The sequence below is a fragment of the Lutra lutra genome, chromosome 5 (genome assembly GCF_902655055.1).
Source record: "Lutra lutra chromosome 5, mLutLut1.2, whole genome shotgun sequence".
In the NCBI taxonomy this organism is placed as follows: domain Eukaryota; kingdom Metazoa; phylum Chordata; class Mammalia; order Carnivora; family Mustelidae; genus Lutra; species Lutra lutra.
The window spans coordinates 31,570,278-31,593,446 of record NC_062282.1 but is presented as its reverse complement, the minus strand read 5'-3'; the positions used below and the strand labels follow the sequence as shown (position 1 = coordinate 31,593,446).

The following is a 23,169-nucleotide window of genomic DNA, read 5'->3' as shown; positions in this document are numbered from 1 at the left end:
AGATGCTGAGAGTTGGAAAAACCTTTTGTGTCAATCAGCTAGTTTTCTGCTTTCCTGAGGAGCAAAAAGAAAGAGCAGGTTGGAGGAAGGAGGGTGGGGTCAGGAGGAGATGGGGTGGAGAAAAGAAGAGAAAAACCACCTTGTGTTGTTTTTTTTTAAAAAAACACATGAACACGGAGCCTGTCCTGCCCCTTGCAGGTTGTAATGTTTCTCTGATTTGTGGGTAGGAGTTATGAGGGGAGGAAGAGGAAGTAGCTGTTTAAAGTGAAAGAAAATAAGCAGAACCTGATTCTTGGGTTCTCTCGCCATGATCCATTCCCATCCCAGTCACCAGCCTGCCTGGGCACTGGGTAGTTTTGACAGCAGAGAGTGAATCACACTCAGATGACACACTTCGCATAACCTGCGACCAGGCTGTGAGCAGCTTCGCTCCTGACAACTGGACATTTGTCCGCAGAGCAATGGCGAGTTTTGGGAGAGCGTAGATTCATCTTGGCTTTATCTGCTGCTCCCTAGTCTGGAGCACGGGCAAAACTTGGCCTCTCCTGCCAAATGCGCTCCGTTGCTGAGCAAGCAGAAGGGGGAAGCCTGCCTGATCCGTCTTCATACCACCCCCACACCCGCATGGGAAGGGAAGCCAGCAGGATTGTGCGAAAACATAACTTGAAGCCGAATCATTTTCCCTCGCAAAAGCATTCATGATCTGTTTTCTGAACAGGTCACCGGGGACTTTGAAGGGCACAGCAGAGCTGGCGTAGCCCCAAGAACCAGACCACCTGTCCTTGAAGGGAGGCTCAACTGGCCACTGACCTCATGTCTCTACCTGCTAGAACTAGAACATCAGCTGCCATTTTTTTTTAAACTGAGAGGAGATCATTGTGATAATTGCTAAAGTGCAAAGAACAATAAGTGCAACATTCAATTTAGAGAACAGAAAAGTGAGCCTCTTGACAGCCATAGGTATAAACAGGGCCACGCTGCAGGTAGTAATGATATCGAACAGACAGAAGTAAGGCAAGGTTTCTCCACCTGAGGTCAAGGTGAGGATGGGGTGAGACAGGGATAGAAGCAGAATCTGCCTGGGTTGTAAAGACAGAAATTCTGATATCCAAATTGGTATGGACGCAGGTGGCGATAGGCCCAGTGAGCCGACTTCCTCCATCCTCACTACCTAAACCCCCAGCTCACTGCTTTTCACCCTATGGCATTTTATTCCTTTGCATTGCACAATAGAGCTGCCCATAATGAGGAAGAAAAAGCCCAAGATTCAAGTCCACAAAGAATGAGCTATTCATCAAGACCTTCATCATTTTCTTAGACTTGCTTTTGCTGGGGGAAGGGAGAGTCCTCAATATTTCATAAAATATCCAGAAACATCGAGGTGTTAGGTAGAATTCTGCAGCAGATCTCCCGTAAGAGCTAGTATTTGAGCTAAGAAACATTTGAATGACTTTATTTTAGGTAATAGCTCAGGTTTCCTCGTAATTTATAAAAAGCTTTGGTGAGGAGCTATAAAAATAATGAAAAGTAGGTGCCCGCCTAATAACCTGATATTACATTATTGTTGTCCTCAAAAAATACAATGCAAGTCATTCTTCTCAACTCCACCTTCTGTTAACACCATCTCAGGAGGGATTTTATGTGGAGAAAAATATGACTCTTATGTTTTGTATTCTTTCCTCTAAATGAAGAAGAAAAAAAAATACTACTGCTATTCAGTGACTTTCAAATACTACATTAATCTGCTGCTTCACAACTACTCAGAGTGTACAGTGAAATAATGCCAGAAACAATGCCTTAACTTTTACATTCATTGATTATAAGCCACATAACATAGGGGAGCATGGGGAGAACCAAATCGGGTTTTTATCATCATTATCTTATTATCAAATAATAAATTATTGTATATCTCGTCCTTTGTGAGGAATTATAAAAATAGAAAAAATGAGTTTTATTACTATGTCATAATAAGATCAGCTCAATATAAGGTAGATTTGGGTGACATTTATTTCAGGAGCATTTCCTTATGTTACCGAACTTATCTCATAGCTTTTTACTTACTTTTGTTAAATTTGTCAACTTTCCAGATCCTATCAGCAAGCATAGCTACCACTTAATTTAAACACTCAAATTTTTAAATATATCTTTGTAAATGTGTACATTTCTTTCCTACCATTTTGGATACCAAAATTTATTTCTATCCCTCAGAGATGTAAATTGCTGGATTTACCTTTTCTGGGGGAAAAACATGTGTAAAATTAAAAAAAAAAAAAACTGTCCCACAAACCAGGAAGCTGCCCTTGGCCTATAATAAATTAATTCACCCAACAATGCCAACAATGTTTATAAAGTGCCTTATGTGTGCCAGGCACTGTACTAGGAACTATGGCTCCAAGACAAAGAAGCCATAGTCCCCACCCTTAAAGAGTTCAAGGTCTAGTGGGAGAAACAGACTTGTCTCCAGCAATTAAAAGGTACCTCCGAAGCCAGAGCAAAGACATCTTGCCCCATCTTGAGGGACTAGGTTCAAAAGGAGATGACATCTACACTGTGCTTTGGGGCTCGAACAGGAGTTAAGGAGGTAACTAAGAAGAGAGGAGCCACATTTCATGAAGGCATCTTCTGGGTTTGAGATTTTTGTTTTCTTTGGCATCAGAGGGAGGTTGGTGGGAAGGAGGAGAAACAAACATAAGATTGGCTTTAAAAAGTTAATATTTCTTCTCTTCCTTCCTTTCCATCCCTCATAACCATCCAGCAAAATCCAAGGACAGGAGAGTTATTCCCTGGTGCCAGAACCCAGGCTCCTTCTGTCTTCTGGCTCTGCCATCCCTAAGCATTCCCCTAGTCAACAGTGAACCCCAGCGGCTCAGGTCCCCTCAGCATCACAGCCAGCGCAGAGAGGAAAGCAGGCCAGGACCCAGGTCCAGGGCACGACCCAGGAGTTACACAAATCTCTTGTGCTTTGATCCCATTGGCCAAATCTTCACCATCTGACCACAGTTAGTGGCCAAAGGGGCTAGAAAATGTTCTCTTCTGTGTAGTCGCATGCCTGGCTAAAACACAAGATTTCTCTTCCTATAAAACAGGCATTGGCAAAGTTCTTCTGCAAAGAGCCAGATAGTAAATATTTAAGGTTACATACGGACTTGGTCATGTGTTGTTGTTCTTGTTCCTTGTTTCTGTTCATTTGTGGTTGTTTTAGCATCTCTTTAAAAACGTGAAAACCATTCTTAGCTTAAAGGCTGTGCGAGACAAGCCATAGGCCAGATGTGGCACAAGGGTGTTGGTTGACACATCCTTCCTGTGGAAGAAGAGAAGAAAGTCAATTCGGGGAGGAAAGCGGCCGTGTCTGACACAACCGCTACAAGGTTATAAACACTAAGGAGAACCTTGACTTGTTCACTATTCTAGTCTCAGCACAGGGCTCAGCTCCTGGGGTAGGTGCGCACTGTTTATGACTGATGGGTGGTTGGATTGATTGATGGATTGGCTGAAGGAAGATAAGGGAGTTTAATTTAACGACATTTTAGTCCCAAGGGTCGTCTCTCACCCTAGATTATAATTTCAATACTCCAGTTTTTCCAGAGTTTGAAGAAAAGTTTCAGCAACAGCAGGCAAGCCCGAAACCACCCGGCTTTCTGCCACCTGCACGCCCATCAGCTCACAGAGCCCAGCACCCAGTTCACCTCCGAGCAGCAGATGGGATTAGGTCCCAAACAGCCCACACCTTGGAGTGGAGCTCCCAAGCCGACCGCAGGTGGGCAGCCCCAGGTGTGCAGGCAGATTACAGAACCAGAGCCTTCTTAGGCTCCTCCCCTTGTGTGCCCGGGATGAGGGCAGGCCTGAGAACCTCATTTGCATTTGGCCCTCATAAATATCATATGCTTGGTGGGAATGTCAGCAGAAATGTCCAGGCTGAACAGACACTTCTTAGTTCCCCTTATTCCCCCCTTCTTACTCAATATCCTGAGGGCATAATGGAGCTCGTCTTGTGTCGGTCAGAGCAGTGTGGGGAGGGAGGGGAGGTTCACTCAACCACTCCCCTGGACATCCCCCTGCCCTGAGTCTGAAAGTGCCACAGCTCTTAGACTCTGCAGACTGAGCAGACACGACAGCCAAAAGTGAGGCGGGAGCACCCAGCCCCCGGCCCCAGGAAGACTCACTAAACGAGGCCATCCTCCTACCTCATTCTGCAGGAGTCAGGTAACAGCTGCTTTCACGTAAATGTGTAACTTTTTACAGCAGGAAAAGGTGCGGCCTCCAAATGCTGGCAGCACTGACCTGCTAGCTGAAACACCTACGAGCAGGTTGTGCTGGAAAATGGGAGAAGAGGTGGACATCCGACAGTCCAACGCAGCCTCGCTGCAGCCAGAGGGGTGATAAGCCGATAAAAATGTGTCTGTCACTCACTGTTTCATAACAGGATAGGGCTTGTCACACGTTCCTGTTCCAACCTCTGTTGGAACCAGTGTTGCTGGTATTCAGTGAGGTCTTGCCACAGAACCAGAAACGTGGTGCTACTGGGCATAGATGATTTCTTCCATCCTGGTTGCTGACAAGTGTGTGCTCATCCTTTTGATGAGGAGAAGCAAATTTCCATTTCTTCCAAACCTTAAGCTCTGGCGGGGGTAGGGATTCGTGTGAACTTTCTGCACAGGCGAGGGACAGGAAACCCCTTGGTCATCAGCCCTGCCTTCTCAGAAGGAATCCTGGCAAATGGGGACAAACGATGACAAAAGGCTTCGAATGATCTGAGGAAATGGTTCACAGGCACAGTAACTTAAAACAAAATTTGATTGGAGCCTTTGGCCTTCACGTGTGCATTTCTGCCTCTGAAGAATTCATTAGGCCTCCCCTCCCCCACACAGGCCCCTCCGCACACCTTTTAAAGCTATAATGAGGTAATTCAGGGAAGAGTGTGGGCCTCTTGCGCAGCCTCCTAGCAGTTGTGGGACTTTGGGAGAGCCGCATAACTGCTCTGTGCCTCAGTTTCCTCCTCCAAAAAATAAAGGTAATAGTAATATTTACCTCAGAGAGCTATTGTGAGTATAAAGTTATATGAATTTCTGTGTACGAATACATAATCGTAGATCGTTAATATTCGCCACTTTAAATGTTTGGCATTAGGTAGAGATTATCCCATGTAGAAAAATAGTTGGGTTTATGAACACAAGGCAAAGTCATGGCTGTGGCTTCTCTTCCCATGCTGCAAGGCTGTCAGGAGAGGTTTTATGTAGACAAACATGCATATACAGGCAAGGCACAAACTTCAAATATTATAATACCTCAGAAATTAAGAATAAATGATAGATGAGGGACAAGAGGAAGACATTATTCTTTCCAATAAAATCACATATTTAAAAATCCTCCACTAAAAATGATCAGGAATATCAAAGGAATCCCAGCGAATTCAAGAGACTGCTGCTGGGAGAAGTTAGCCTTCTGTTTTAAAAAGAAAAGCCTGGGAAGGATTCCATTTCTCTTGGGGGGTTATTTTAAAGGCTCATATTCATGCTGCCTGCTTGTCTTTTCCATCCATTTAACTACCAGGGGTTTTATATGCTCCCCAGTTCCTGCCCCAATCCAGAGGACCCTTCTCAGTCTGAGAGCTCACTAAAGCTGGTTTCTGGGGGAAATTCCCTCTTGGAAACTTAGGGCCGCCTCATGGAGCAGTCACACTGACACCTAGTGGCCTGAAAGCTAAGTGCAAGCAATTGCTTAACCCATTTTAATTTATCGAAGCAAAGGGTCAAATACGTCCCAAGCCTTCATGTCTACAGCTGCTGAGTGCCAAAAGGTGGAGGTTGGAATCGTTTCTGCATCCAACCACTAGGAATACACCAAATATGTATGTGTTTGGGCAGAGAGGAAAGTCTGATGGGAAGGTTTAGAAAGTGAAATTACCTCCTCAGAAGCTGGTGGGGGGTTTCTCTCGCAGATTTGGAAAGTTCAGGGTTTCTTCTGTTTTTCTACTTCTTTTTTTTTTTTTAAGATTTTATTTATTTATTTGACAGAGATAGATCACAAGTAGGCAGAGAGGCAGGCAGAGAGAGAGACAGAGAGAGGGAAGCAGGCTCCCTGCTGAGCAGAGAGCCCGATGCGGGGCTCGATCCTAGGAAACCTGAGATCATGACCTGAGCCGAAGGCAGCGGCTTAACCCACTGAGCCACCGAGGCGCCCCTGTTTTTCTACTTCTGTTAGCTCATCTCCTTATATGGACAAAAAACAGGCAAACCCATTGAGTATATAAATTCAAATATTGCTGGGTCCACGCTGTGGATGTTGGTCCACATAGTGCCTTAACCTTTCTTCCAGGAGCTGGTTAAAAGCCACTACCCCTTACCGCTACATGGAATTCAATCCCGCTCTGTCTTTCCAAGCCAGGGACAATCCCAGCAGGACTGCCTGCCCTTCGGGGGATAACAAATAGTGGGGGAGAAAAGCTAATCATGCAACAAGACTTGGTGGCCTTCCTCGTGAACTTCATCCATGGAGGCACTTAGACATTCACAGAAAAACAGCACAAAAGTGTTTTGGACTTTCGTGAAGGTGAGCATGTTAGTTTCCTGTGGCTCCTGCAACAAATTGTCACGCATGAGGTGACTTACAACAGAAATGTATTCTCTCCCAGTTCTAGAGGCCAGAATTCTAAAATCAAGGGGTTAACCAGGCCATCCTCCCTCCAAAGGCCCGGGGGAGTCTCAGTTCCTTGCCTCTTCCAGCTTCTGATGGGTCCAGGCATTCTTTGTCTACATCTCTCCAATCTCTGTCTTTGTCGTCACAGGGCCTTCTCCTCCTCTCTTATCTTTCTCCCTTCCGTATTTTAGGAGCCCACTTGTCGCTGGATTTAGTGCCACCTGGGTAATCCAGGAAGATTGCTTCAGATGATCCTTAATTACATCCGCAAAACTCTTTTCCCAAAAAAAATCATATTCACCTGTTCTGAGTCATGAACTTACCTTTTTTTTTTTTTTTGAGGGGGAGAGCGAGTTATCTTTCAACCTACTATAGCAGTTGTAGATGATAGAGAGGAAATTTAGAAAGACAAGCAGCCAAGATCTGTGCCCTAATCCCACTTACCCACGCTGAATCAGGGTACACCCCGAAACTTTCCTCAACCTTGCCATTAAACCTCCACAATTCTTTAAGGCAGAGTTAATCAGTGAAGATACGAGGATAAGAGCAGAAGGGATCCAGGATCCCAATGGATTTTTTCTCTTTTTCAGCTTCATTTTACTTTTCATTGGATTGTTTGTCTCACAGATGATTATTTGTACAGGTGGTTAAGGATGAGCTTTGAGAGTCTTAGAAGTGATCAAAATACATTCTATGTGTGGTGGGAGTTACCTTGTTGTGGAGTGGGAAACCTGTGCCGTTCCCTTGTCTGGGCAGGTTTGTTTGTTTGTTTGTTTGTTTGATTGTTTTTAATTCAATTTATTTAAACTAAAGAAAACCAAAACCAAAACATTCACCCATTTCTCCCAAACCTCTAACCCTCACCTCTAGCAACCACAATCTAGTCTCTGTATCGATGAGCTTAGTCTTTTTATTTTATTTATTTTTAGATTCTACATATAAGAGAGATCACATAGTATTTGTCTTTCTCTGACTAACTTATTTGACTCAGCATAATACCTTTGAGGTCCATCCATGATGTCACAAAGAGCAAAATTTCATTGTTTTTTGTGGCTGAATACTATTACACTGTTTATATACACTATGGTCTTTTTAGCTACTGGACACTTAAGTTGCTTCCATATCTTGGCTATTACAAACAATGCTGCAAAGATCATCAGGGTGTATGTATCTTTTCAAGTTAGTGTTTTCAATTCTTCAGGTAAATACCCAGAAAGAATTGCTGAATTACACAGTAGTCCTGTTTTTAATTTTTTGAGGAACCTTCAGACTATTTTCCATAGTGGCTGCACCAATTTGCATTCCCATCAACAATGGACAAAGGTTCTCTTTTCTCTACCACCCTGCCAACACTTGTTATCTTTGTGGTTTGGGTTTGTTTTTTTGTTTTTTTTTTTATAATAGACATTCTAACAAGTATGAAGTAATAACTCATTGTCCTTTTGATTTGCATTTCCCTGATGATTAGTAATGTTGAGCATCTTTTCATGTGTCTATTGGCCATCTGTATATCTTCTTTGGAAAAATAGCTGTTCAGATCTTCTGCCCAGTTTTTAAATTGGTTTGTTTGTGTTTGTTTATTGCTCTTGAGTTGTATGAGTTCTTTATATATTTTGAATATTAACCTCTTGTCAGAGGTATGGCTTGCAAATATTTTCTCCCATTTAGTAGGTTACCTTTCGTTTTGTTGATGGTGTCCCTTCTAGAAGCTTTTTAATTTGATGAGTCCCATTTGTTTATTTTTTCTTTTGTTACTTTTGCTTTGTTGTCAGATTCAAAAAGTCATTGCTAAGACTTGTGTCAAGGGGGTCTTACTGCTTGTGTTTTCTTCTAGGAGTTTTATTTTTTCAGGTGTTACATTCAAGTCTTCAATCCATTTTGAGTTAATCTTTATGTATGGTGTAAGATAGTGGTCCAGTTTCATTCTTTTGCATGTGGCTGTCCAATGTTCCCAACACCATTTATGAAAGAGACTATTTTTTTTCCTGTGATATATTCTTGACTCCTCGGTCATAAATTAACCTACCATATATGCATGGGTTCTATCTGGGCTCTCTATTCTGTTCTGTGTATCTGTTTTTATGCCAATACCAAACTGTTTTCATTACTATAGCTTTATCATACACTTTGAAGTCAGGTAACATGTCTTCTTTCTCAAAATAGCTTTAGCTATTTTTTTATAGTTCCATACAAATTTTAGCATTGTTTGTTCAATTTCTGTGGAAAATAAAGTCATTGGAAACTTGATAGAGATTGTACTGAATCTGTATATTGCTTTGAGTAGTATAGACATTTTAATAACATTAGTTCTTCCAATTCATGAACATGGAATATCTTTTCATTTATTTGTTTCTTCTTCAATTTCTTTCACCACTGTCATACTTTTCAATATAAAGAGGTTTCACCTCCTTGGTTAAACTTATTCTTAAGTTTTTATTGCGAATGGGCTTATGTTCTTAATGTGAATTTAATGTGAATGGGCTTATGTTCTCTTTCTAATAGTTCATTATTAGTGTTTTTAATCATTTTGGTTTCCCCATATGCTATGGGATGCCACACACTCCCATTTGTCCTGACAGCTGACAGAGCTGGTGATTCACCAGAGAGAAACCCTTAGAGGAACACAGCAGGATAGGAGGGGTTATACACCATGTGCTGCTTGAAAAAAATTTCCCAAAGTGATTTTATCATAACCTGTGCTTCTAATCCTCTGCTTTCCCAGTCCCACCTCAGAGGAGACCATCCAGAACACCTTTATTTAACCTATCAATCAAAAAATGACTTTAGTCAGTGAGGTATGCTTATATCTCTCAAGTAGTTTTTTATTGTTTTTATTTACATTTTATTTATATTTATTTATTATATTAGAACTTTGACATCAGTCCTTTGTTACATTTTTGCCACACTTATATGTAAGTCATTTAAGGCATTTTAAATTTTTTTTTAAATATTCTCAATCAAACACAATTTCATCTGGACCCTAGAATGTATACAGATAAGCTTGATCTTGATGAAGGATCATTTTCTCCACTATTCTGAGTCACTTCCATTTTCCTCTTCCAATCACTAAAACTGAAGTAAAAAGAAAGAAAATATCTCACTGTGGAACAGTATCAAAGCAATGGTATCATTTACAAAGAGTTTTTGTTTACTCATTTTTCAGATGCTGTTTAACTATTTTACTGTTTTTTGTGGTAAAATATACAGGACATAAGACTTGCCATTTTAACCACTTTTAAACGTACAGTTCTGTGGCCATAAGTACATTCACTCTGTTGTACAACCATTAATGCCATCTAGCTCCAGAGTGTTTTCATTTGCTCCCAACTAAAATTCTGTACCCATTAAACACTAACTCCCCGTGGCCTCCTCCTCTTGGCCCCTGGTCACCACCATCCTGCTTTCACTCTTTAAGAATTTGACTACTCTACAAATCTCAGATAAGTGGTCTTTTTGTGATACTTAGCTTACTTCAGTCAGCATAATGACCTCAAGGCTCATCCTTGTTGTAGCATGAATCAGAATTTCCTTCCTTTTTAAGATGGAATAATATTCTATGGTTTGTATATGCCACTCTTTCCTTATCCATCCCTCCACTGTTGACACTTAGGTTGCTTCCCATTTTTGACGACTGCGAATAATGCTACTGTGAATACGAGTGTACAAATATCTATTCCTGCTTTCACTTTTTTGGGTATATATCCAGAAGTAGAATTGCTGGATTGGTTTCTGAGGAAACACCATACTGTTTTCCACAGTGGCTACACCATTTTACATGCTCACCAGCAATGCACAAAGGCTCGATTTCTCCACATTTCTCGCCAACATTTGTTATTTTCTGGTGGCTTTTTGGTTTGTTTTTGTTTTTTTTTTAATAATAGCCATCCTAATGGGTAGTAAATATTTCAATTAAAAGAAACACATATTTTAAAATAATAGATGTCTCTCTCTGTAGTCTTTATTCTTTAGGAAAGCCACACTATTTTAAAAATCATAAAACAAGAAGGGAATTTGGTGTGTTTAATTTTTTATTTCTGTTCTTTGAATGAACCATAGACGTTAATGGGTTTGGTTTGGGGTCTTGGGTTTTGTTTTGTTTTGCTTTGCTTTGCTTTTATTAATCCAAGCAGAAGGAGTTATTTTATATGAATTCTTTGCTATCAATCTGATTTTTGCCATGGGCCTTCCCAAATCATAGCCTTCTTCCCTTTCAGGTCACCTTAAACTTCTCTCAGCAGCCAGATGAATAAAGAACACTACCCCAGGGGAACAATGAATGAACCATAATGGTGCTCCAGGCCCCTGAATGGTCAGATGGATGATTCATCTCACTGACTCTAGGGGGCAGTTGTTTAAAGGGAAAAGAGATCTAATACAGTCCTCTGTATAAACATACCACCTCCACACCCACACACACAGACCAAATATCAAAAATAACACAAGCAGAATTATTTGTCTTCTCAACCTTTTCAGATTGCCTGCGATGTTACAAAGTTGATGGATATCTTGGTCTAGGACTCTATGTCCCCTCTCTTGCTTTGTCTCCTTGCTCATTTCAGATCTGCTTTGATCACAACTGTGGGTAGAACAAGTGCTAACACATCGCCTGCCATGGTTAGATCATTAAAGTTAGGTGGAGAACTTTTTGGACCAGAATAAGAAATTGGTCTTGTGTGAGCTGAGGATTCAAACTCAACATCGTAACCATACCAGAAGGAAAGAAAGTCATGATTCTTATGGTGATTTGTGGTAAACATGGGATTTAGAGTTAGAAAACCTCAATTTAGCTCTCTTTTCTACCATGTGCTTGAACTTAGTTTATCCTTCACTGACAATAGGAATAAACCAGGCTTTGGGAGGATTAAATAAGATATTATGTGTGAAATTTTGCTTTAAAATGAGATTATTAGGGGGCACCTGGATGGCTCAGTTGGTTAAGCATCTGCCTTTGGCTCAGGTTATGATCCCAGGATCCTGGGATTGAGTCCTGCACTGAGCTCCTTGCTTGGTGGGGAGCCTGCTTCTCCCTCTGCCCCTCTCCCTGCTTGTGCGCTGTCTCTCAGACAGATAAATAAAATTTTTAAAAATGAGATTACTAGGTGTGCCTGGATGGCTCAGTTGATTAAGCGTCTGCCTTCAGCTCAGGTCATGATCCCAGGGTTCTGGAGATAGAGCCCTGCATTGAGCTTCTTGCTCAGCAGGGAGCTTGCTTCTCCCTCTCCCTCTGCCCCTCCCCCCTGCTTGTGTGCACACGCACTCTCATGCTCACTCTCTCTCTCTGTCAAATAAATAAATAAAATATTTTTTAATAAGATTATTAGTTCTAATAATAGAATTAGTAACAGATATAAAATGCCAAACTCTAGAATATTTTGCTAATTATACAAGTGTGCACAGTTTGTGTATGTGTGTGGGGGGGTGGTTTGAGGTCATTTGTACCCTGAGATGTGTGATCTTAATTAAGCACAGATTTTAAACTAGATATTGGCAAAGTGCCACATACTAGAACCAATGGCACATTAGCATGGAGTCACCAGTACTCTCCGAAGAAAATGAAACAATGTATGAAGGAAGAGATAGGTGAAAACCCAGAGCAGCTAAAGCCGTGAAGCACCCTGGGAAGATGGGGGATGGGGGTGGGGAGAGGGTAACTGGTGTTAAGTGCAGGATCTACACCATAAAAAGCTTGAAATTGAGAGCATCACAGTTTTAATGAGAAAGGGTGCAATCTGCTCTAAAGAGCCCCAAGGTGACAAAGATGAGAGAAATTGCTCATCTCATGGGAGAGTTCTGTTACTGTGACTTATCAGAGAGAAATGAAGTAAGAGGTGCGAGGTGATTGTACTCTTCACTCCTGATTACTAAATACTGATGAGTTTTCCTCATAGTTCAAAAGGGGAGATGGAATAGGAATGGGAGGGGGCATACGAGGCAGGGCTTCAGGCTGCCATATTCTGTAGAGTGAGGGCTCTGAGGAATCTTCCATAACCCTTCACTTCTTCCATCTAGTTTCACTTTCTCCATTCACACTCTTGATCCTTTGCTGCAGCCTGTCTTGATACTCTTGCCAACACCTTCCTCTTCTGAGCCGTTCTCTTCTCGCAGAACTTTCCCATGCTGGGAAGGGAGTCTCTAGAAAACCCCACAGATGGTCTCATCTCCCTACCCCAGCCCACTCCATGTTGGCCATATACTTTCAGTTTCTAACTTCTGGTCAAGTATAGAGAAGGAACTCACCGTCTAGGCTCCTGTGTCTGTGTGTCTCTATGTGTTTGTGTCTGTGCTGGTGGGGGGGGGGAGTGGAGGCTGAGAAAAAAGGAAGCAGAACATTCCTCTTTTCTTTTTCCTATGTCAAACAACATCTTTTTCAGCCATCAAGAGATTTTACTTCAAATTTCATATGCTTTTAACAAAGTAAGTTTGGTTTAGCTGGTTTATACTACTTATACATAAAAATAGGATAACCAGGGGCACCAGGATGGTTCAGTCAGTTAAGTGTCTGACTCTTGATCTCAGCTCAGGTTTTCATCTCAGGATCATGAGGTCAGGTCCCAGTGTGAAGCTTACAAAAAAAAAAAAAAAGAATAACCACTAGAAGTAGTAGATGAAATTAAGATCTCTTTGAGATGACAGAGTAGGAGGCCCAAGAAAAATGAAAAGACTTACATTGTATAATTGTCAGTACTTAAATATTATCTTAAGATCCAAATAAGCCACTAGTAAGATATCTATGAAAACACTTCAATTATCTACAGGTTCATTGGTCAAATTCCTGAGAGACTGTTCTCTAATTTGGTATATTTAGTTAACTCAGTCTAAGTGAATTACACAGTGAGCAAATGTAAATTAAATCTGCTATAAAAACTTTATACAATTCATTAAGAATAAATGGTTCTAGGACCGTTTGTTGTTCTCTACTATCTGCATCAGACTCTCTATTCTCTGCCTCCTGACACCATGCCATTGGCATTAAAGAGTCAAGAACTTACAGCAGAACAAATTTCAGAAACACATAGGAAGTCTTATTAAACTTCCTTATATGTTTCGCGTAAGTCATCAGAAGCCATGACAAAGTCAAAACTGTGTTGGTGTAGGAGCTATTTGGTAGGATAACCAGAAAGCGGTTCGAAGACTCTCATTTGTAGAAAGGTGGTGATTTTCAAGCCTGGTCTTTAAAGACAGAAGATACACAAAAGCCCAATGGATCAATACACCTTGAGAGTCCAGGATGACACAGAATGTGGAAAATGGGCCATCACCATCTGAGTTTTACCAGCTCCTGAATATCTTGCTTCCTCTTCTTGAATTCATTCTAAAAGAGAGAACACAGTGGGAGCAAGGACAGGCTCCAGACCAACAGGTGCCTGAGGTATATAAGAGGGAATGGTGATAGAGAGGTTTTCTGCTAGGGTACTTAGGCCAGCCTCCTGCAGGACAAGGGTCAAGTTCACCTGTGTTGAGGGGAGTCAAACAACACAGCCCCCAGAGAGAGACCCCACTCACACCAGATATCTTCTTCTGACTAGATTATATCTCACCACACAAGGTGGATAGATGGGGTTGTCTGCAGTTCCAGATCCACCTTTATAAGTCACTGAGAAAAATGTAAGGACTTCCCCCCACTGCTTTCGCCACCAACTCCTCCTCCTCCCTGTGCCCTTGCCCAGTCTGCAGCAGCCTGATCTTGCCCCAAGAACTCAATTTGTGGTAAGAAGCACGTTCCCACATCCTGTTGAAGAGGGCCCTGGTCCTCCCTCCAACCTCAGAGGCTCAGCCAACTGGAATCCATCACAGCCAATTTGCAATGAGGTAGAGACTCTGTTAGACAGAGAGCTCTTAAAAATAGATTCATGACTGGGGCTCAACACTCTTGTCCCCAGCTATCTGCGTGCTTAGTCATGCTGAAACTCAAATAAATTCAGCCCATCAGCCAGTATAGTAAGTGTGATTAATATTACGGAAAGAAATGGGCCAGGCATTAGGGAGTGCCTGCAGGAATGCATGGTGGCAGAGGGGGGCTGTTTTTGAGGAAGAAAAATAAAACTAAGTTCCTGCTTTTACATCTCCTTGGGGAAACAGAGTATACACCATAAGTACTTAAATTAAGACCCACTAAGTACCTAAATATTTAGACAGTGTTAACGGAGCTTCAAAAAGCGTACCACATTTTCATTATCTCTAGCCCAACCTCCCATCTACCATCTTGTGAGAAGTGTCACAAGTACCATATTTCCAGGCAACTTCCATTAACTCTATCTTTACAGACAATACCAAGGAGAATGGTTTTATTATGTAATTTCTGACAACAAACAGTTTTAAGAAAGCTTATTTTCAGATTAAAGCAGTTCCCTTTTCCAAGTTTACTGAATAGAGAAGATTAAGTCTCTTTGAAAAGAAAAGTTATCACTCCTGTGCGTGTGCACGTGAGCGCCTACTCAAAAGGGATGGGGAACTTGGTCGTGGGGACCATATCTGTTATTTTCTTTAATCTAGGCAATAGAAACTAGTGAAGTTGAGTAGCATTGCTCTGTGAAGGTTTGAACTGCTTGAGCATATTATAAAGTTTCACCAGCCTGCTTCCTACTTCTAGGATGGAAAGTTTATTTGGCTTAGGAAAGAACTTTCTATCTTCTTCGTCTTTTTATTATACCATTTTATCAATCCTTTGCTGAATGCACTGGAGCAATATGAGCCGTCGCCCTGGTAGAAGCTGGGCTTTCTCACACGGCACCCCGTCCTCACCTGCCTACTTCCCTCTTCCATTCGCTCTGACTACAGTCTCTGAAGCCTTGGGCAGACCTAGAGCTGGCTTCCTGGAACGTCGTCCCTCTGATGCCATCATACCTGGAGTCCTGTTCCAGGTATTGGTGGCATTTTATTCTCTAAGAAGAACCATCAGTTCAAGACCAGAAGTCATGGGTAAAACATGACTTAACAATAAAAAAAGAATCAGTAACATAGTAAGAAAGAAAATCCACATACAATAAAATTGATCAATGATAAAAGAAAGAAACAAACCAATTTGGGTAAACTCTTATTAATTGCTGTCTCCCTCAAGATTAAAAGCATTACATACAATCAAGAGCAAATGACTTTCTTCTCTTTTTCCCTGGGCTCTGTATAGGGAAGAATGACAGCATGCATAAAGGCGGTTTGCTCTCTTCATGCTTTAATTACAAAAGTAACACAAATATATCTTACGGAAGTAAAGGGAGGCTTCAGTTATTTTAAAATTATTAGTTACCCATGATTCACCCATGCTTTATAAATGAAACTTTACAAAGATGAGACTTTCAAAGACATGGAACTTTGAAAACAATCTCTAAGGGGGGGGGGTTGTAGTTTTTAGGGGTTTGGGTTTTTGTTTTTTTACACAGTTGTTTATAGGTCTTAGGTTACATTCTATTACAAAAATTAAAGGTGGACTTTCTGGTAAGGTGTTTCTAATAACCCAGGAGTAATAAGATTAACTCGGGGCTTCTCAGCTTTGGGACTATTTGGACTGATAATACTTTATTGAGGAGCTGTCCTGTGCATTGTGAGATATTCGGCAGTATCTCTGATGTCTACACACTAGATGCCTTTCTTTTTTTTTTTTTTAAGATTTTATTTATTTATTTGACAGAGAGACATCAAGAGGGGGTAACACAAGCAGGGGGAGTAGGAGAGGGAGAAGTGGGCTTCCTGCAGACCAGGAAGCCCTTTGTGGGTCTCCATCCCAGGACCCCGGGATCATGACCTGAGTCTAAGGCCGATGCTTAACACTCAGCCACCCAGGCACCCCATCAGTCTGTCATTTCAATCAAAGATTTCTCCAGACATTGCCCAAAGTTCTTCTCATTGAGAACCATGGGATTAATCTAATATTCAATATATATTTAAAAGTAAGAGCACTGCAGGAGTGCCTGGGTGGCTCAGTCGTTAAGCGTCTGCCTTCAGTTCAGGTCATGATCCCAGGGTCCTGGGATTGAGTCCCATGCTGGACTCCCTGCTCAGCGGGGAGTCTGCTTCTCCCTCTTCCTCTGTTCCTCCTCCACCAACTGGTGCTCACTCTCTCTCTCTCAGATAAATAACATCTTAAAAAAAAAGAAAAAAAGTATAAGGACTATAAAAATAAATCCAAAACCAAGCAAAACCCTGTTATCAACAAAAGTCACGTGGTGTTTGTAAGATTCCGTATGAAATTATGTAGACAAACTGCTACAAAGAGAAACATTTTCTTAATGTGTACGGTTTCTTAATGTCTCTCCTAAATGTCATCTCAGTCTTTGTTTAAGTATGTACTTGATCCATTCTCTTCATAAAAGTTGCTAAAAGCAAAGAAAGATTTCCTGGAATCTGGAGTTATGAACTAGAAACCCAGAGGATGTAGCAAAACCCTTTTTGCTCGCAGCCATCTTCCTAGGGGACGTGGTAAATGTCGTGAGTTTATGGCAGTGAAGATAACATAAATCTGAGGAAGGAAAAATATATGGGAGCTAAAAGAAATTCGTTTCTATCAAGAGCATTACACAATTACATCTGTGTAATTACAGAGCAATGAGTTGGGGTAGTTTGGACTAAATGTTATCTAGGCACATAACAGATGGAAATAATAGTGAATTGCTTCAAATGACTTTGGAAAAGAAACAAGTAATTTGAGATGAAATGTTTGATTTTACTTAAAATATCCTGAACTCTGAGGTCGTCCAGATATAAAATACTGCTTCTTAAGAATAAGTAGAAGCCCAATCTTTAAATCACTAAAAGTTAAAAAGTTCCTATAAACTAATGTCAAGTGTTAATAAGGGGTATCCAGAGGCAAACTATACGACAACCCTCTGTATAATCTTTTCACTAAAACTGTTCTAAAAATAAAAAATAAAATAAAACCTATCTTTAAAAAAAAGTTTGTGCAAAGAATATGCACTAATGTGGATCAATTGTAAGAGAAAATAACAGAGTGAATATTGAAAATATTTAACAACTAGAATCACAGAAGGTACCAAGCCATCAGAATGGTTGCTGATGATATACCCAGCTGTGCAGGTGTATAGCCACTGAATATCAGTTCTGGAAAAAAGCAGGCTGCAAAGCAGGAGTTTCCACTTGGGCAAAAAATAGGGACAGGAAGGATGCATGTGTATGTTTATGTATTTTTGTATATGTACAGCTTAGAAATATACATAAGAAACTAAGGACAGTAGTTGCCTCTGGTGAGGAACTGGGTAGTCACTGAATAATGTATTGTTTAAAGCAGGTCATTTTTGAGAGTAAATGTGAATGTTATTACTAGTTCTTCCAGAACAATAGGCATAAATTTGTCCTATACCGGTAAGTCAATATATATGACACCCCTAGAACTGGGGCAATAGGGCTTTAGAGTTGACTGACTTTTCTCTCTATCATACAATGATACATGGCTCCTACACTCTTTCTAACTTTTGTTTTTACCTCTGATTTATTTGAGAGAGAGGGAGAGAGAGACAGCAAGTGCTCTAGAGAGGGGAGGCACAGAGAGAGAGAGAGAGAATCTCAAGCAGACTCCTCGCTGATCCCAAGACCCTGAGATCACGACCTGAGCCAAAACCAAGAGCTCGATGCTTAACCAGATGAGCAACCCAGGCACCCCTCTTTTTAACTTTTTTAAAATAAAAAGAACTCTGGAAAGTGGAATGGCTATTCAATCTACAATAAAAGGGGAGAATGTTAAAAAAAATTAATCATTTTTGCCTGTCTATCCTTATCATTATGGAAGAAGTCTAGCTATTATTGTTAAGATTAAAGGCAAATCTGGGTGCTGAAAATCGTATTCAATAAAGCTGTAACAATGATAATGATACAACTTGGAAAGCTAAGCTGTCAGAATAAGTGGTCACATAGTTGTAGAGTTTGGTTTATTGATTTGCCAGACATATTAGTGCAAGCTCAGGGGCTGTTTTAGTTTCTTCAAAATGTCCTTCATAAGATGTATTACTATTTCTTTCTCTGTCTCTTAACATTCAATGAAAAGTTTTGAAGTGTAGGTAAACCAGACTCAAATACAGTAACTCCATTATGTTACCCAGCAGTATGTCTGTTGTAGTCACAGTGATTTAAAATTAGAACATCATGTAGCATTAATGTGTAAACTTGCCAAAGCACTATGTTGTGCACCAGAAACTAATGTAACGTTGAGACCAACTCTACTCAAATTAAAAATTCATAAATAAATAAAATTAGAAGATAATATTAACAATTATAAGTTCAGAATTTGGGCACCTGGAGAAAATGATGTTATATGGATAGTGAATTAGAACAAACGATGTTGGCAGACAATCTTTGGATGCGTAGTACATGTAATTCTTTTTTTTTTTTTTAAGATCTTATTTATTTGACAGAGAGAGGTCAGAAGTAGGCAGAGCAGCAGGCAGAGAGAGAAGGGGAAGCAGGCTCCCCGCTGAGCAGAGAGCCCGATGTGGGGCTCGATCCCAGGACCCTGAGATCATGACCTGAGCCGAAGGCAGAGGCTTAACCCACTGAGCCACCCAGGTGCCCCTGTAATTCTTAACCTATGAATTTGACATGCATTCAGCTACTGAATCCTGATTTAAGAGCAAAACCCTGTGGGAAAACAGGTACTGTTACTATTCTCATTTTACGGATGAAGAAAACTGAGTCTGAGGGAGGTTAAGAAACTTTGTAGGTCATGTGGCCAATAAATGGCAAAGTCAAGATTTGAACCCAAGTGGATAATTCTAGAGTGTGGGTTATTAACCATGACGCTGCCCTGCCTCCTCGGACTGGGACTAAGAAACTTACATTCCAATTCTAAATCGGCCCCTTCCATATTTTCTAAACTAAAACCAGGATGTAGAGTTTGAATGAATTCATGTGTTTCACGGGTTTTCCCCCATGAAATCCAAGGCAAGAAGTGCTGTAACTAAGTAGGTATTGCTTTAACCCTTTGGTTGCCATTTCCTCTCCCGCGCAGTGACAGAAGAGGGCCAGATGATTCCTAAGGCTTCTCTTGCTGTGTAAAAATAGGAAACTGTCTTACATTCTGAGCACTTTTTAGAGTGCCTGACAGAGATTAGCTTCATCGTCCTAACAGCCCATGACACAGTCTTATTATGATCCCTACGATAGAGGTGAGCAAACTATGGTCCAGAGAATTCATGCCCTGCCCTGGGTTAAACAGCTGGTAAGATTCAAACCCAGGCAGTCTGACTCCCTAGTCTCTGTTATTAACTACTCTGCAATGTAGCCTCATGTTATAATCTAGAATAAATTATAGATCTAGAATATAAATTGCAACATACAGACTAAATCCAGAATAAAAGAGTTCTTCCCTGAGACAGATTTTCTTACATGTGTGGAGGGGGGGACAATTTTTTTTTTTTTAGATTTATTTGTTTATTTACTTGAGATAGAGTGCACACATGTGTGCATGAGCACGAGCCAGGGGAGCAGCAGAGGGAGAGGGAAAAGCAGACTCCCCGCTGTGCAGGGAGCCCAACACGAAACATGATCCCAGGATTCTGGGATCATGACCTGAACTGAAGGCAGACTCTTAACCAACTGAGGCACACAAGTGCCCCAAGAGCAAATTTTTGTATTAATAATTCTTTTTTTTATTAATAATTCTTTTTTTCATATTAGTAATTCTTTACGCATCTTGTGTTGAGGTTCAGAGTCCTCTGTGGCTGTCATCTCCTTGGGAGGGTTCAGGGAAGGACCTATTTTCTCCCATTCCGTCCCCCAACACCCAAACTCTCCCTTCCATCTTCTTTCCTATTGCTTTTAGGAATTGTTTGAGGATTGGAGGAAATCATGAGGATTAAAAAAAAAAAGTGCCCAAGGAAGACAAGGTAGAAAACAAGATGTTCTCAGCAACTTGGAGACAGGGTAGTAAGTTAAAGGAGCTGCTCTCATCTGGTTTTCTCCTTCTAGTGCCTAATTCCCTTTCTCCCATCCTGCAAATACACAGGCACTGCCATTTGGTACAAAGGCAAACTCCAGCTGAGGGCACCATTTCTTTTAAATTGCTCTTTACAGTATTCAGTTCTGTGCCAACTTTTATTTCCCCAAATATGCTTTAGAAGCCTGAAGGTGCCAGGCCCTGGTCCAGGTGTTGTGGGGATATAAAAAAGAATGAGACCCTTTCTGGTCTTCAGAGCCCCAGACATGCCTGCCTGCTCATCTGGTTCCAGTTGAACTCAATATTTATAAATAAGTCAGAAAACTCACTTATTACTTACTTATCCAAATGAGTGAGTTTTTCTGCCACATCTCCTGTTTTGCAAGCAGACGCACCTTAACTGCGGACGGAACAGGAGAAATCTTGCAAACCACAGAGCTGTTCAACGTGGCCATGCTGTAGAAAACATACAACCTGAATTTACAGAAAAGCTTACTTTCATTTTTTCAAGTGTAGTTTCTATTTAAGAGGCTCACTGTAAGATATAGAAGTCCCTTATTAGCCACTTCCATATTTTTTTCAAGTAAAACGAAGCAGACAAATGCCAAGTAAAGAGTAAATCCAACAGGAGAGCTGGAGAAACAGTGAGGCAAAGAAAAAGGTAAATTGTTACTTAAAAAGAAATGAGCAAGTCAGTGTAAGAGAAGCAAAAAAAAAAAAAAAAAAAAAAAAAAGAAGAAGAAGAAGAAGAAGAAAGAAAAAAACCAAAAGAGTGTATGCACAACAATAGCCCTCCCCCTTCAAGAAACTCTCACAGACTATTTTGCCATAGAGGAAGATAAATGTTACAATGTCTTCCTAACCAATCAGCGACAGGGCAGGCCTCAAACCAGGAAGCCCTGTAGAGTGGAGTATTTTAACTTGTGCAATTAAGACTTCTGGCTCTCAGCTAGTTTTTGTTCCCTGTGCTTGTAGGATACAAAAGCAGATGTGAAGTCCCTCATGGCGAAGTTTAACGCAGGGGGCAACCCCACAGAAGAGGTCTCTGTCAGCAACCGCCCCTTCAAAGTCACTGGGCAAAACTCACCTTCAGGAGTACAAGCCAGAAAGAATCTCTTCGACAACCAAGGAAATGCCAGCCCTCCTGCGGGACCTAGCAACGTACCTAAGTTTGGGTCCCCAAAGCCACCCTTGGCGGTGAAACCTCCATCTGAGGAAAAGCCTGACAAGGAGCCCAAGCCCCCATTTCTAAAGCCGACGGGAGTGGGCCAAAGATTTGGACCACAGGCAAACTCGAACACCAGAGACCCTGAGGTGAGAGTGGGATTTCCGAAACCTATAGGCCCCAAGCCTGTCACTGTGCCCAAGGAGGATGCCAAACCTGTTTTTCCCTGGCCCCCTGGGAATAAGCCTTCGCCTCACAGTGTAAACCAAGACCATGACTTAAAGCCACCAGGCCCCAAGCCAGGGTCTCATCCTCTAGCCCCGGAAGCTGAGCAGAAGCAAGCATTCCCCAAGCTGGCTGGGGCTAAAGGCAAGTTTGTGTTAGCCTCACAAGACCATGACCCCAAACCCCTCTTTCCCAAGCCCGCCTTTGGCCAGAAGCCATCCCTGAGTATTGATGACAGTCATGAAGACGAGAGCCCCACCAAGAACGTGTCTGTACAGAAAGGACCCCCAACTCCCTTAGGAGCCAAGGCCAAAACCGGCCCCTTAAAGCCAGCAAGGGAAGACCAGGAGACTAAAGACCTCGGAGGCGAGATGTCCAGTTCACCCTTTTCTGGTGTGGTTCTGAAACCTGCTGCCAACAGAGGAAGCCCAGGCCTCTCCAGAAATGCTGAAGAGAAAAAAGAAGAAAGGAAGATAGATGCTGCTAAGAACATCTTCTTGAACAAAATGAATCAGGAAGAGCCGGCCCCTGGGACTCCTTCTGCCAAGTTCCCTAAGATGCCTTCTAAGTTGACAACGATGGGACCATGGAGCCAAAGCCAAGACAAGGAAAAGGGAGACAAGAATGCAGCCACCCCCAAGCAGAAGCCCCTGCCTCCCTTGTTTGCCTTGGGCCCGCCACCGCCAAAACCCAGCAGACCCCCACACGTTGACCTGACGAAATTCCGAAAAGCCACTTCTGGAAACAGTGAGTTCTTTCTCATTCCCTAAGTAACATGTTGTGTTCTGCCACAGAGGTTTTGTTTGACCTTCTGGGGGAAAAATTATACCCAGGAATGATTCCATCCCTGGTACTCCTGAATCTGTGGTGACTGTTCTTTGGCAATCTGTTTTTGCTTTGGTGTGGGAGGTCTGAGAAGTAAAAATCCTCAGTTCTGTGCGAAAATGCATTGGGGCCTGCTTTTGGGGGCTGGAGGGAAATATATCCATTTCACTGATTATTGGTTTTGCTTTCATTTACATCCTTAGCCGGCTTTCATTTCTGTTCAATGAGACTGAGGTGTGTTACCCTTACTACCACAGGAAGATGATAGACCTCTAGGTCAGGGGTTCTCAAACTGGGTCAATTTTGATGCCCAGAGACATTTGGCAGTGTCTGGAGGCAGTTTTGACTGTCACAACTGGAGGGTGAAGCTGGCATGTGGCAGGCTGAGGCCAGTGAGGCTGCAGACATCCTGCACTGCAGACAGTGGTCCCTTGCAACA

General features: G+C 41.7%; 1 protein-coding gene across 3 annotated transcripts in view; it reads left to right on the top strand.

The window, feature by feature from the left end:
* The window catches only part of FYB1 (FYN binding protein 1), a 155,255-nt gene that overhangs the window by 38,527 nt on the left and 93,559 nt on the right, over nucleotides 1-23,169 (top strand). For all 3 annotated transcript variants that reach the window (XM_047730836.1, XM_047730838.1, XM_047730835.1), the window contains exon 2: nucleotides 21,491-22,652. In XM_047730836.1, coding sequence (XP_047586792.1) covers nucleotides 21,518-22,652 — 1,135 coding nt within the window. In that variant the 5' untranslated portion in view covers nucleotides 21,491-21,517. The remainder of the gene's footprint in view (nucleotides 1-21,490; nucleotides 22,653-23,169) is intronic.